Below are 14,792 nucleotides of genomic sequence, written 5' to 3' on the forward strand. Positions count from 1 at the left end.
CTCACTGTTTGTAAAAGGAAACCGTGATTTGCTGAAGTGCATTTGGATTTTAATTTGCTCAAAGCATTGTGGGTCTCTAGACTGAAATAACTTCCCATTCACCCACAAGTGTAAAACACCAGGCACTACCTGTGCGGCCCAGAGTTCTCTGCCCTTCTTCTGCCTTCCATTTGAGAAGACAGTTTCAAGAGCCAGCACAAGGGACTAATGCCCACCTCCAAAATCAGGCTTTGGGTCCTGCCTCCAAATCCAGTTATTCTGGCTTCTGTTGGTTTACACCCTGTGAGGCAGCAGGCAAGGGCTTGAGTCCCCGCCACATGGATTGTGTTCCAAGCTCCTGACTTTGGTCTAGCCCAGTCCCAGGAAAGGCATTTGAAAAGTGAATCAGCAGATGGAAGATCTTTTCCCTCCATTTCTCCTTTCCTCCTTTGCTCCCTCCACCCCACCTGCCACTTTCTCTCACCCCGGCCCTTTCTCTCCTCCTTTCAAATGAAGCAAAAAACAAAGCAAAACAAAAAACAACATAGCCTTAACCTCCTCCCAGGGAGCTTTGTTTCAATCCCAGTTGAGGTCTCCGGTGATCCTTCTGGCCTTATAGTCTTTGCCATTGGCTCAGTTTTGAGTCCTTGTGTCCTGTTCTCTGTGTAATTATGCAACAAGATTGTAGCACTGCCTTTTCCTGGCTTTAAAGAAATATCAGAGGCACCTGGAATTTAAAGATAGGAGGTTTATCTGGGCTGAAATTCTGAAAGGTCCGAGTCTTAGAGCTGCATCTGCTCATGGCCCTCTTGCTGGCAGAGTCCCAAAGCAGTGAGGAGCGTCATATGGCAAGAGGCAGAGCATATCTGTCTGTGTGTCCGTGTGTCTTATAATGCCTCTGGATTCTATGATAGAGACTCGACCTTAATAACTACTGTAACATGAGCAGGATTTGGCTCCTCAGCTCCTACAAATGTTGAAAACTCCAAAGGCCATGTACACTAACTGTGTAATAGAGATGGTCATATCCAGTAGCATGTTATTTAACTTCATGGCATTGGAAATTTCTGTTTTTCTTCCAGTTGTTGATTTTCTATTGTGGCTTTTCGTTTAAGGAGATGTATACTGTGTAATGGAGACTATCATATCCAAATGTGAGGATACAATGCAGTATGCATCTCTACTTCCAGATCAAAGATGGACTACCAGTGAAACTGTTACCTATATGTTGACAATAGGATGCTGGACTCTACCATTGCCCATGCCCACAATGATGGATATATGACTGTTTATGAAGAACTATTATAGTAACAATACAGGTGAACTTAGTGGCAGGGAGGCGTGGAAGGGGACTTGGGAAAGGAGTAAGGAAAATCCCAGGGCCTATGGAACTGTATCATGAAATGATAAAAAGAAGAAGACAGAGTGGGACTCAAAGACTGTAAAGACTTGGTCAAGATAGGAGAGAAAGAGTTGGGAACACACATCCTCTCCCCTGTAAACTGCTGGTCTCCATCAGGTAAACCTGCTGGCCAGTTGTTTGTGAAGTCGGAAAAGCAAGATGTCTGGTTTAATTGATTAACCTGGCAAGGAAGCTGGCAAGGGGCTATGGCGCAAGAACACTGGTTACTTGGACATAGCTTTGGGACACACTGGTGATGCAGACTGGCGTGGGTGATTTGGTTGTTCTGTGGGGCACGCACATGTGGAGCAGGCTGTGAGAGCAGGTATGAGTGGAGAGGGCATATTGAATCTTCACATCCCCAGGAGGTGTTTTCTGAAATCAGCCTTTTCAGCTTCTATGTTGAATGAACACATACCTCTTTCCTATGTCAGAATGTAAAGGGTGCTGCTTATGGGTCTGGTGTGTGTCCATCCTGGGTGCTCCTATCTGTAAGGAAAAGTCACGACACAAGCCTTCTCTTCATTCGTTTAGCATTCTTGGTATGGCTGGGTTGCATTTAAAGTGAGGTTTAAATATAGATTAGGATTTTGAGGAAGAGAAATGTGAAAATGATTATGAAAAGTGCACTTCACTATTATCTTCTCATTTGAAAAGCAAAACAGTTTTAAATATTTAATGCATGACTGCTTTATTGAAGGAATGGATTTAATGTGCATTTCTGTATCTTAACTCAAAATTTAAGTGCAGGCCCTTTTTGCTTAAGTTGGAGTTTCCTCTCAACAGAAATAATCTTTAAAAATAACAAAATTATAAAATAATACTTGGTTTGTTTCATTATATTGGAAATGCTATATATCTCCAAATATCCTATACTTTAATAATACACTATAATTTGCTAAATTAACTCTAACTTTCATGAGGCACAATCTAAAAAAGCTAATTATGGTGGGGAAAATTTATTGTTACTGAATAATCACTTCAGATTTAAGAAAGTGGAATAGCCAAGCTAAGGCCACACAATTAGCCAGATAACCTTTTAATATATACGAATTGGCCATGTTTCCTGCAATTAGACAGGCTTTTCTAGGACGAGGAAGAAGTAATAATGGCATGCACCAATAATGATATGTATCAATCAGTTCAATGACAACTTGATCTTCCAAAAGTATCCTCAAGGAATTTGCCCAAATTACTTGGGAAAGTGATGGTGTTAAAGTATACCTGATATATTAAGCACTCAACTTTGTGTGTTGCTTTCAGATAATTCAGCGGGGCACACAGCTACATTACGAAAAGCTGAAATATTAATGGAAATATTAACCTTGCCAGATTGCAGAGTGGGTTGAGCTTTGTCATATATGCCATAATATTGGGTTTCTTGCAGATCAGAGCACTTTAGAAGGAGAGAAAGTCACATTTAAAAGACAGTGTCTGTGTTCAACTCTTAGGAACTCAGGCTTCAGCTTGCAGCTCATCTGATGGCCCAGCATCATGATCACTGGAAGGGAAGGTTTAGACTCAAGTGTGGGTCCCATTCAAGAGCTCCAACCAGCCTCATGCCATCCACTGTGTTTTATGGGCACCAGAATCATATGGTCAGTTTTCTATAAATATTTGAAAGGTCTTTGCATTGCTGCCACCCACATGGGAGACCAGGAAGAGGCTTTGCTCTAGCCTATCCCCAACCACTGCAGTCATTTGCGGAGTGAACCCATGCGTGGAAGAGCTGTGTGGGTGCATGTGTGTGCATCTACCCTCCTTCTGTTGCTATGCCTTTAACACATATGTTTTAAACAAAATTAATCAAGTGCTTTGTGTTTGCCATTAAGTGCTTATCACATTTCTGACAATATTGGGCAGTGGTGGATATGTGATCAATGATATGTGAATTAAGTGTGTAACCCTACTATGAACTCTGTTATGCTAGTTCAGAGGGTAATGCTGTCCACAGTGCACTTGGTTCTGCTGCCTTTGCATTTGCTTTCCCCCAGCAGAGCCCACAGCTGACCCTCCTTCGGCTCCTTTGGTGGAAGTTTGGACCTAAGAAATGCATACCTAGTCCTGTGAACTCTGAAGCTAAGTTCCAATGTTCCTCTGCCCCAATTCCTCCCACTTTGCACAAAATGAAAAGAGGGAAGAGGAAGCCGAGAAGGAAAAGGAAAGAAATGTGGGTAATAGGGAACAATTTCTCACTGGACAATTGCGTGTCAGTTGCTAACCTCTACAATATCTGAAGGATATGCGCTCTTCACCACAGGTTAACATTTAAAATTGCCCTTCTGTGATACCTCTACTCAAAATACAGTTTTTTTTTTCTTTAAAGAGGATGGGAGAAGAATGCCTCTTTGACTACAATGGATGTATATTCAATTGTTTTCTGGCTTTTATGAAATCTAAAGACTAAAACTATATGGAAAACTCATGGGTTATTATTTCTCTGTGTTCTGCTGTAGCTTCTTATGGATGACCTTTTGCAGAAGTGAACATTTCTGAGTCTTTTAAAAATAGCTCAGCATAGCTAAAGGGGTTGGATGTTCCCCTGGAGGAAATGAAATATTTGGCTCTCTTCTATAGGAAATGTAGAATGGTAGTTGACTTTCAAAAGTGCAATAAAGCTTACACTTTATCTCTCAAATGAACAAGCAGGCAAAAGCGAGCATTTTTATCTTAGACTGACCTCTGCTTTCTGGAATGCTGGGATTTTAATATTATTTCTGCTTTGGCACTTTAAAATCAAAATAGATAAATAATGTCCTTGGGGAAATAACTTTGCCTTCCTTTATTCCTATGCTGAAGAATGCCTACTTAGAACTCAATAAATAAATAATACAGTGACACGATCTGACCTAAGAAAATTTGATTTCATTTTCAGTGTTTCCCGAATCCGTGTTTTAGCTTGTCAAAAGGGGTTCTCAGATTGGCCCCATTACCAGTCAGTGATGACTTGGGGGGTTGCTAAGTTGCATCACCTGGGTTTTCTCCCCCCGCCCTGTTGCAGGAGCGGCTGCTGCTGTCCTTGCTACCAGCCCACATTGCGATGGAAATGAAGGCAGAGATCATCCAGAGACTGCAGGGCCCCAAGGCAGGCCACATGGAGAACACAAACAACTTCCACAACCTGTATGTCAAACGACACACCAATGTGAGGTACGTGGGGGTCCAGGGCCCATGGGGACCTCCTTTGGGGGACCTGCTTCCCATTCCTGAATGGGGACTGTTAGTGGTACATTAGGTCCAGCTCATGATCCCCTGTGCTTGGCTGCATGCAGTCCTCTGTCAGAGCCCTGCCTGTCCATCAGTGCCCATGGGAGAGATGCAGACAGTGAGGTCTTGACTCTGATAGTCCCATGGTCAGATTGCAGTTGTGTTGGGAGGCCACTGCAGTGGCCTTTCCATCGCAGAAGGACTCACTGGCTTCTTGAGATGGGCTCTGTGGGACCAGGTCTCTGGGAGTTAAACCCAAAAAGTTGCTTGTTCTCTACTCAAAAGTACCAGATGGGTTTCCAGAGTATAGCAGGAGGACAGATGTGTTCCTTAGTGGACTGCTCATGGGACTTACTGCTTTTTCAAGATAGGATGTGTACGCTTAGGGAGTCATTCCTGGACTCAGATCCCTGGAAAACTAACACACCCCAATATGAGGCTATGGCCAAGGGGAGAGTGGTGTGTGGCCTTTGTCTTTACTGAGCTCTTCAAGCAGCTATTAGGGTCCTCACTGTGGCTGGACAGGAAGTTCCACCTGGTACTCCATCTCCTGGCCACTGCAGACCAAGATCTGGCCTTTGTTGCTGATCCCACTCCCCTGGGGATGTCCTCTCGCCCACTGTTCACACTGAAGCGTTTGCTTTAGCCCAGCTGTCTTCGCACCTGTAGACAAACCTGGTCTCCGTGGTTCTCCATTGGTAACATTGGTTGTGTTGCTGGAGAAGGTACTTGTCCAGTACTTTTCATTACAGCCACTGCTGGAACTAACCTGATTTAAAAACACTGGTCTGCCTTCAGACTTGTGAATATTTCTCCCACAGACTTAAAGAAAAAACCTTCACAATGTCTGACAGGGTGCCTTTTACTAGAAATTGCTTTTTCAGCTTTAACTCTGAATTTCACCGTCCCTCCTACCTCAAGAAGTGCTGTGAAATTACTGGATTTTCAGAACAGACTCAGATGTGTCTACATAGTGCCCTGGCAGTCCACCAGCCTAAGGTCTCTGCCGGTGATTGCAGGGCCTGCCCACCTCCACTAGTCAATGTGCGGGTCCTCATGCTCACTGCGTGAGCTATCAATGTAGTAGTTTGTAGCCTTGATAGCTGTGATGTCACAATGACCATGATCAGGGCTTTGGCAGCAGCTCAGCCGAGCAGCCCTGGCCTAGGCTGTACCATGAGCCCTGAGGCTGCATGCCAAGGGAAGGCTAGGACTGCCAAGTGGCATGTTTCCAGGTGTGTCCTTGTGTGACCAGCACATTGATGCTAGCTGTTGGCTGGAGGTGCCAGTTCTTCATTGCTGAGACTCCCCATAGGCTGCTCGAGTATTCCCACAGCATGGCACTCACTTCTCCTGTGTAAGGCAGATACAAGAGACAGCCAGTGGAAGCCGATACCCTTTATGACCTGCCCTTGGAAGCTTGTTTTTGATCAGTTTCTGCTGGTGATGGACATGGCTGTTACCGTTATTTCTGCTACAGATGGTCTAGAACATATCTGCAGTACTGCATTAAATTTTTAGCTGCTTAGAGGCTTTCGACTTACATGCCATGAGGACAGTGTTGCGATGCAATGAGTGAAGCCACCACCTGCGTTACCAGCACCCCTTAGAAGGACTGGTTCACGTCCCCTGGCGTTTCTAATCCAGCTCCTTGCTAACAGCCGGTGCAAAAACAACAGGTGATAATTCAAACTCGTGCTATTCATGTTGGAGACCAAGATGAAACTCCTGGCTCCTGACTTAGGCCCAATTCAGTGCTGGCATCATGGCCATTTAAGAAATGAAAGATTCTCTCCCTCTCTGAAAATATATGTGGGTGTGTGCACATTGTATATATTTGTATCTTTTTAAGTCTTTCAAATAAATGAATCTTTTAAAAATATTTCAGTGACAAAGTACCAACTATTTTAAGAGAAATATGGAAGTGTAATTTTTTTACCCTATAAAAGGACAAGTATGCTCAAAGAGCTTTATCCAAGGGCAACGAGGATGGTCTGCTTGATATCGATTTCAGTTTCCCAAAAGAGAATTATTAGTCTTTTAAACAATACTAAAAAAGCTACTTGCTACATTTTACTTTTGCTTTGCTGTTCATTAAACAAAATGTTTATTTGCTGTTAAGAAACTTACTAGTTTTTTTTTTTTAAAGAAAATAATGGTAATAGACATCAGCTGCCAACTGAATCTTCAAACTGAACTGAATCTTTTCCCTTGGTTGTGAAACTTTCCCTTTTTCCTAACTCCAGGGTTGAGGGGGAAACCAGACTTCATCTTGCTTTATGTCATCCTTGACACCTACTTTACTCCAGCATTTGACTAGTGACAAACCAGACTTCATCGTTCCACCTGTCTTCCCTATCTGTCTACTGTTCTTTGTTTCCTCACATTAGAGACCTTGCACAAGGCTGTCCTGGATTCTGGACTGTGTTTCTGGCTGACCAGAGTAGAATTCAGATCACAGTCTGGGACCTTCCTTTATCAGTGGTCCATTCTGTGCTTCTTCCACCATGTAACATTGCATCACCATTGCCTTCTCATTTACTGAGTTTCTGTGGTGCCCAGTAAGCCCTGGACCAGCTTCAGGTACCCTCAGCTGTGCTCTCAGGGCTCCATCACCTGTGGCAGGTTTTGACCACAGAAAGCCTCACGGCTGTTGGGAACCAGGGTGGTGTGGACAGCTGCCCATCCACTTCCCAGTTCTCACCGCCCCCCTGCACCCCTCCCCCGACTGTGGCTCTGAGCTGATCCTCCCTTGGGGACTGTGGCTCAGTGTCTGAGCCTGCAAGCTGTGAGTGTGGCTGTGGGGTAGGATCTAGCAGAACAGAGATGGTGCTGCCAGCAGCCCTGTGTTTCCTGGATCCATCAGCAGAGCAGCAAGTCTTTCCTCCAGGGTCAAGCCACAGCCCATGCTGAGCTTAAGGTGCAGAGGCCAATGGCAGGCACTGCCATGATCATGCCAGGCCCTGGCTGGCTGGTGCAGTTAGGGGTGGAGTGTTTACATTGGCATAGAATACATGTGATGTTTACAGTTTTAACCATTTTTAAGTGTACAATCCAGTGGGTTTCAGCACATTTGTATTATTCTACAACCATCTTGGACATAATGGGCATCGTGTCTAATGCTGTGTGCCCGATAGACAACAGCTCTGCACATCCCCCTTCCCCTAGCCCCTGACCACTTTTATTCTGTTTTCTGTCTCATGCAGCTGGAATCAGAAATCACTTGTCATTTTGCTTAGCTTATTTCACTTAATGTATTCAACTGTTACAGAAGATGAAGGCTTCTGTGACTTTTAAAGGCCAGCTAATATCCCGTTGTATGTATACATTGCATTTAGTTTGTTTGTTGGTTGGCATTTGGTTAGTTTCTGTCTTTCACTGATCGAGATCGATGCAGTCTGAGCATTCACATATGTTCACTGTCTGAGCCTTTGATTGCTCTTCCTTCACATGTGTACCTAATTCCTGAATCACAGGCCAGACTGTTGAATCTCCGCTTGGGTGACAAAGCTGTTTCTCATAGCTGAGCCATTTCACTTTTCCAACAGCAATACGAAAGAGCTCCAATTTCTCCATACCCTCACCAGCACATTGGGTTTCCTGGATTTGTTTTGTTAGCTTTTGAAACAACTGCCATCCTAGTGGTTTTGAACTTGCAATTGGCTTTGTTTCCTGGCACATCCTACGTTCACTGTCTGATTCTCAAGCCTGTAGCAGGAATGTAGGCTTCCTCCAAGACGTCCGTGTACATGAGGAGCACAGGACTATGTAGAAGTGGCTGCTGTTTCCAGCACATGCCTGTTCTCCTGAGCTCCTGGGTCAATGCTCCAGGAACCCTGCCCTTCTCCCATGAAGGGGAGCTGCCCAGAATCCCCTGGGATAACCTTTGCTGGACTCTCCGCCGCAGCCAGCCCTGTGCCTGTCACCTGAGGCATAGCACTCATCCTGATTCACAACTGGACGCTTGCTAATGTCCTTCTTTGTTGACTGCATTGTCCTAAGGAAGCTCTAGCCTTGGGAAGACTCCTTGTGTTGGCTTCATGCTGACAGTGAGTGAGCTTTCCTGTCTTTCCTTAAGTTGTCTTTTGAAAGTCTATTTAGTTAAAGTAAATTTTATTAACCAATGTGTAAGAATTTTATGTAGTTATGGGGTGTTGTATGTGATTTTTTTCGATTTTTTGTTTTGTTTTGTTTTGTTTTTTGGGGCTTTTTTTTTGTTTGTTTTTAAAGCTATTTATTTTCATTGCAAAGTCAGATATACAGAGAGGAGGAGAGACAGAGAGGAAGAACTTCCATCCAATGATTCACTTCCCAAATGAGTGCAACAGCCGATGTTATGCCGATCCGAAGCCAGGATCCAGGAACTTCTTCCAGGTCTCCCACACAGGTGCAGAGTGCCAAGGCTTTGGGCCGTCCTCGACTGCCTTCCCAGGCCACAAGCAGGGAGCTGGATGGGAAGTGGAGCTGCCAGGAATAGAACCAGTGACCATATGGGATCCTGGCGCATTCAAGGCGAGGACTTTAACCGCTAGGCCACAGCGCCGGGCCCATGTGATGTTTTGAAATGTGTGTATACTGTGTAGAAGCCATTGGAGTAAATATAACATCTCTGCAAATATTGGTAATTCCTTTATGGTGAAAGCACCCCAACTCCTATTTTCTAGTCTCTTTTCTGGAGATATGTACAGAACATCAACATTATCTGTCATCACCATTAAGCAGCCATGTTTCTAGATTATCTCAATGTTCCTTTTGAATCAATACAAACAGGATTTGGGTTTTATTATTTTTCTGCTTCTATGTTAGGAATCTGTATAATATAAATTCAAGTAGAAACATATCCATCTGATCGTAAGAATCCTGCCAGTTATGGAAGTGAGGATGTACACCATACAAAGCAGACCAGGACATGGGAACAGAGATTGACCTGGCTAGACAAAGTACCAAAACGTATTTCCCCTCCCAACAAATCTCCATCTTAGCCACAAAAATAAGCACGTAGGCAGGCAAGGCAAGCCAAATGTTTCTGTCTCCTCTGGCCAGGAGGAATGGCATATTTATTATGATAATATAAATATGTAATCGTGAAAATTGGAAAGTTTTCATTGCTTGATTAGCAGATCCAAGCTTGTAACACTGCCACTTGCGTCCTTGCCCCCACAGTATCTTATATGCTGACATTGTGGGGTTCACACGCCTTGCCAGTGACTGCTCCCCAGGAGAACTGGTCCACATGTTGAATGAACTCTTCGGAAAGTTTGATCAGATTGCAAAGGTGAGTAATGCAGATTTCTTTCTAATTTGAAGATATGAAAACTCTTGCTTGCTTAATCTCAGTCCCCTTATGAATATTTTACTTTTCATAGAAGTATCCTGCATGCAGTTTGTAAAATTTCTTGTGTTTATCATTGACTCTTGATGAATCTCTATCCCACATCTGGGATGGAGAAGTGCCATGGCATATAATTATCACATGTTTTCATCTATTTCTAAAACTTCCTTTTTCTATAAAATTCAACGTGCACATAGTAAAGGCATTCAAGACGATGAGATTCAATGTTCACATTTCTTCCCATGCTATTTTAAGGAACTCTTTTAGGCATTTCCACATTGAGGAGCTGGCGACATCATTTCCACTTATCTAGTCGCAGCCATCCTATATCCACATCTACAGACAAGACCTTGAAAGAACTGCGAAGATAAGATTCTTACCTTCCGCGCAAGCCCTTTATCTGCTCCTGCCTCCTTGTCATCCTTTGACTCTAGTGCCATTTAAGTGGGAATGTTAAGTTCAGTCTCTGCCATTCTTAAACTTGTTCGTGGAAAATGTCACACAGAGAAAGTGATGACAAGTCATCACAAACCATGCTGGGCATGACTTATTGGAATTGCCAAGGTTGCTGTAGGGGAATGTTGATGCAAAGCTTCGTCTTCCTTTTCAGCCCTTTACTTCCCACCCAATACTTCTAGTAAGCCTAATTGAATTGTTCCCAACAAGAACAACAAAAATACTTGATCAAACCTAATAATTTTGTTATTTGTATATGGAAGAATTGGTTCTAAATTTAGTTCACTGTGTGACTTGGGTCCTTTTTAAACCAAGAAAACCATTCCAATCAAGCATCTTAGTAAGAAATCTGGCTTCCAAATATTAGTATAGCTGTTCTTGGGTGAAAATCCCAGATGTTTTGGCAAGTGATGTCTAACTGACCATAACAGCTCACATTGGGGCTTTAAGAGACCAGGAGTATAACGCTGCAGAACTCCTCCCTTTACCAAGCTAAACGAAAGACATTTTTTTTCAATGGGAGCTCATTTATAGAAAAATAATACTTGAAATGTACATAATGAAAGTTTGAATTACAAAAAATCTGTCTGGACTACTAGCCACGTTGAGGACAAATATCCCAGTCTGGCAGCCGGCAGCACTTGAGTGTTCTCACAGCATTTTCTCCTCGGTGTGTGCATCTCAGTGTCCCAGGCTCTGCTTTCTTAATGGACAGAAGTCATTCTTGATTAGCATCCACCCCATTCCAGTGTGACTGCCTCTTTAATCACGACATCTGCTAACTTCCTATCGCCCAATAACATCACATTCACAGCGGTGACTGACTTCAACATACGTGTTTTGGAGGACAGCATTCGTTATTCATAGCTGAGATGCCTACTGTGACTTCCTCTCTGGAAAAAAAAAATGGACTGTCCAGGCAACTGCTGGATCTAGCCCAAGCTTACATGCTCCATCTGCTATCAATCAAAAGGACTGCATGCTTGAAACATCGCTATTTGGTTCACAGTTAAATTACATGGAGGTACAAAGCATAGTTAGGAAGCAGATAAACCAGTCCACTGAGTGCATGCCTTTAAAGAACATAACCTCAACCCAAGGAACTCGAAGTCATTGTCATGTACTCTCACCAACTTTACACAGGCATGGGGGTATCACCTCACTGTACATTATCTGACAGGCGAGAGACTGTGCGAAACCTTCACGTGACCTAACACAAGCCCAAGAAGAAGGGGAGGAAAAGGGAAAACGTGATGTGCTCATTTTGTTATTTCAGTGTTATTCAATTTATACAAAAGCCTATGTTACAGGGGAAAATATCTATGTTTGATATACCTTTCATTTTGTTTTATTATGTTTTAATGAAGACTCTATACACTGATTTGGAAAGGGTAGGGAAAGGTGTGAGATTGGTACATATCAATGCAGCTAGTCTATTATAAATAAGCCAAACCAACCAAAAATAATGAGCAAGTCAAACTTTCCATCAAAACAGTTTAACCTCAGAGCAGAATTAAGTTTTAAATTACTTGCCAGTGTTGAATGGAAGTTTATTACATTGTGGAGATGTTTATCTGGAGCTTCATGCCTACAAGAAAGGATCTGCTTCAGCTTCAATAAAAGAAGGCCCAAGCAAGCAGGAAGTGATATGAGATTCTAATTCAAGTGCAGGTCTCAGAGTCTGCTCTGCGTGGAGTGTCCCATCAATGCCGGAAACTGTTCAGATCCAGGAAAGCGAACCAGCCCCTGTCCTCTCCTGCTTATATTCAGTGTAGATCGTTCTAAAATATTCGCTCCTCTTTCTCATTTCTTCCCATTTCCTTTATTATTTCTGCTTTGGTGAGGGTATGTCATTCCTTTGGGTTTATAATTCTCAGCTGTCCCTGCCCTCCAAACCTGCACTCTGTGTTAGACCCAGTAGAGTGGATACGGGATGATACTCAGTAAACCTGAAGCATTAGGCATGTCATTTTTCTGTGATTTTTTTTCCCCCAGGAGAATGAATGCATGAGAATTAAAATTTTAGGTGACTGCTATTACTGCGTGTCCGGACTTCCCATCTCTCTGCCCAACCATGCCAAGAACTGTGTGAAAATGGGGCTGGATATGTGTGAAGCTATTAAGTAAGTGTGCCTGCTTTTTCTGGTTCTTGATTTAATTGCTTAACAATTTTGAGTTGTAACTCTCACCTTCAGTCATTTCTGTCTACTAACAAAAGGATATAAATGTAAATATTCAGATACTCCTTTATTGGCACTTGCATACCACAGTCTAAAGGAAACTTTGCTCAGTGTTCAGTATTGTTAGTGTTAGATTAGAGCAAAACTGGGTTGGAAATCTATGGGAAGATTGTTTTGTTTACTTTGTATGTGGCTTTTTATATATTAAAGGACATCTTTGTAATGCAGTATAAATTATATGCCTGTGAAAACCTCTCCTATTTCTGTAAAATAGAACTATTCACATGCTGCAGGGCTTTTTAAACCACCAGTTTATGGGGAATAGGAAAATATCACCCAAATTATTTCACGTCGTCAGAAGTACTCAGCTCTGTTAATTTAGTTTTAAATTGTGTCTGTGATGTGTTTTTTGCATTAGCTCTATTGGTGTTTTTCATTGTGATTCCAGAAAAAAATCTATTTATACAGAATTATATGGCTACTGTTGATAGATGCAGGTTAAAGGGATAAGGTGATTTTTCAGGACCAGAATGCTTCCAGAACACTCATAAATTATTTTTAAAAATGTTTATTTATTTTTACTACAAAGTCAGATATACAGAGAGGAGGAGAGACAGAGAGGAAGATCTTCCGTCCGATGATTCACTCCCCAAGTGAGTGCAACAGCCAATGCTATGCCGATCCCAAGCCAGGATCCAGGAACTTCTTCCAGGTCTCCCACACTGGTGCAGAGTGCCAAGGCTTTGGGCCGTCCTCGACTGCCTTCCCAGGCCACAAGCAGGGAGCTAGATGGGAAGTGGAGCTGCCAGGATTAGAACCGGTGCCCATATGGGATATTGGCACATTCAAGGCGAGGACTTTAGCCGCTAGGCCATGCCGCCGGGCCCATAAATTATTTTTTTTTTTAAAAAAAAAGCTTTCTTGTGCTGATTGCATTATTGGAAAATTTTAGTTGATTTGGTTTTTTCAGTGTCAAGTGGTTTTTGCCTTCTCTCCCCGCTTGCCCCATTAGTCTAAACAGGGCTGAAACTGTATCCTTGAGATTCTAACTCAGTGTGTCAGAATTAATTGTTAACAGGGCTTCCAGTGGGAAGGCACCAAAGGCAGTTGTCACTGATCTTACCCTTTGTGTGTGTGTCAGTTATACACAGAAGTGACTCAAAGTTTAAAAGATGCTTTCCTAGCACTGTCCCCGCCAGAGTCCCGGAAGCTCCTCCCCCAGCCATGAGGCTAGGGTCTCCCTGATGAGTCAGAGTCCACCAGGGCAACAGGGCATGGGTGTGGGCTGCCGTATGGCTGATCCAGTGCAGGAGTGACGTGAGCCCCACGGGCAGGCAGCAGGGCTCATTTCTCTTACAGGAAGTACATTGTGTGGGAAATAACTGTGTTCTGCTTGCTGCTTCCCATAAATTTATCTTCTCTGGTAAATGAAAAATATTGTTGCAAATTTTTTTTTCCCACAGGTGAGTTACTACCCATAAATCTAGATAGATGGGTCTAGATGTACCTGAGTGCGATCAGCGGAACAAACAGACGTTCTTATATTTATGACCTGTCCCAATAGTCAGCTGGATGTGGATTGTAAATGTGAGATGAAATGGGCTCTGTTGGAATGGAGCATTTTTCTTGACTTCCCTTTCCAAATATGAGTCGGATTCAATTTTATGAAGAGAAAAATTATGTGTATCAACAACATTGGCTTAAGCAATCCACCCTTTTAGTGCAGCTTGATTTCTGCTTCGATGTGCTCGAGTTCCTGGTCCTGTTGTGTCTACGTTAGTCCAAAATATTGAAGAACTTTTAGGGTGGAGAATCCTCCCTGTAAGTTCACTGCTCTGTCACCCCTTCCTCGGAAGCACTTTTTATTTTTTATTGTGGCAAAACACACATAGAATAAATGTCACCTCTTACCCATTCTTGTGTGTGTAGCTGTATGGCCATCAGCACTAAGAACCTCTTCACTGGATGAGGCAGAAGGTCTATACCCAAGCAGCGGCATCTCTGCTGGTATTGTTCTTCAACTCTTGGTCGTTTCTATTATCCTTTTTGTTTCTGTGGACTTGTTCGCTCTGTATAGTTCATGTAAGCTCAGTCACACAATGGTTGTACCTTTTGATCTCCCTTACTTATTGTACTATTTTCAGGGCTCGTTTATGTTATGGCACGTCAGCACCCCATTCCTTTTCATGACAGAATAATTTTCTGTTATGTGGCTATGCCGTGTTTCACTGCCATG

At 43.0% G+C, this 14,792-nt stretch overlaps 1 protein-coding gene across 1 annotated transcript in view; it reads left to right on the forward strand.

Annotated features, from left to right (window-relative positions):
- Positions 1–14,792, forward strand: part of ADCY2 (adenylate cyclase 2) — a 273,347-nt gene that overhangs the window by 186,050 nt on the left and 72,505 nt on the right. The window contains exons 5-7 of the mRNA XM_040977391.1: positions 4,383–4,531; positions 9,752–9,863; positions 12,372–12,499. Of these exons, the coding sequence (XP_040833325.1) occupies positions 4,383–4,531; positions 9,752–9,863; positions 12,372–12,499 (389 nt within the window). The remainder of the gene's footprint in view (positions 1–4,382; positions 4,532–9,751; positions 9,864–12,371; positions 12,500–14,792) is intronic.

Source organism: Ochotona curzoniae, unplaced genomic scaffold, assembly GCF_017591425.1.
Source record: "Ochotona curzoniae isolate NIBS_2020 unplaced genomic scaffold, NIBS_Ocur_1.0 contig_2754, whole genome shotgun sequence".
Classification (NCBI taxonomy): Eukaryota; Metazoa; Chordata; class Mammalia; order Lagomorpha; family Ochotonidae; genus Ochotona; species Ochotona curzoniae.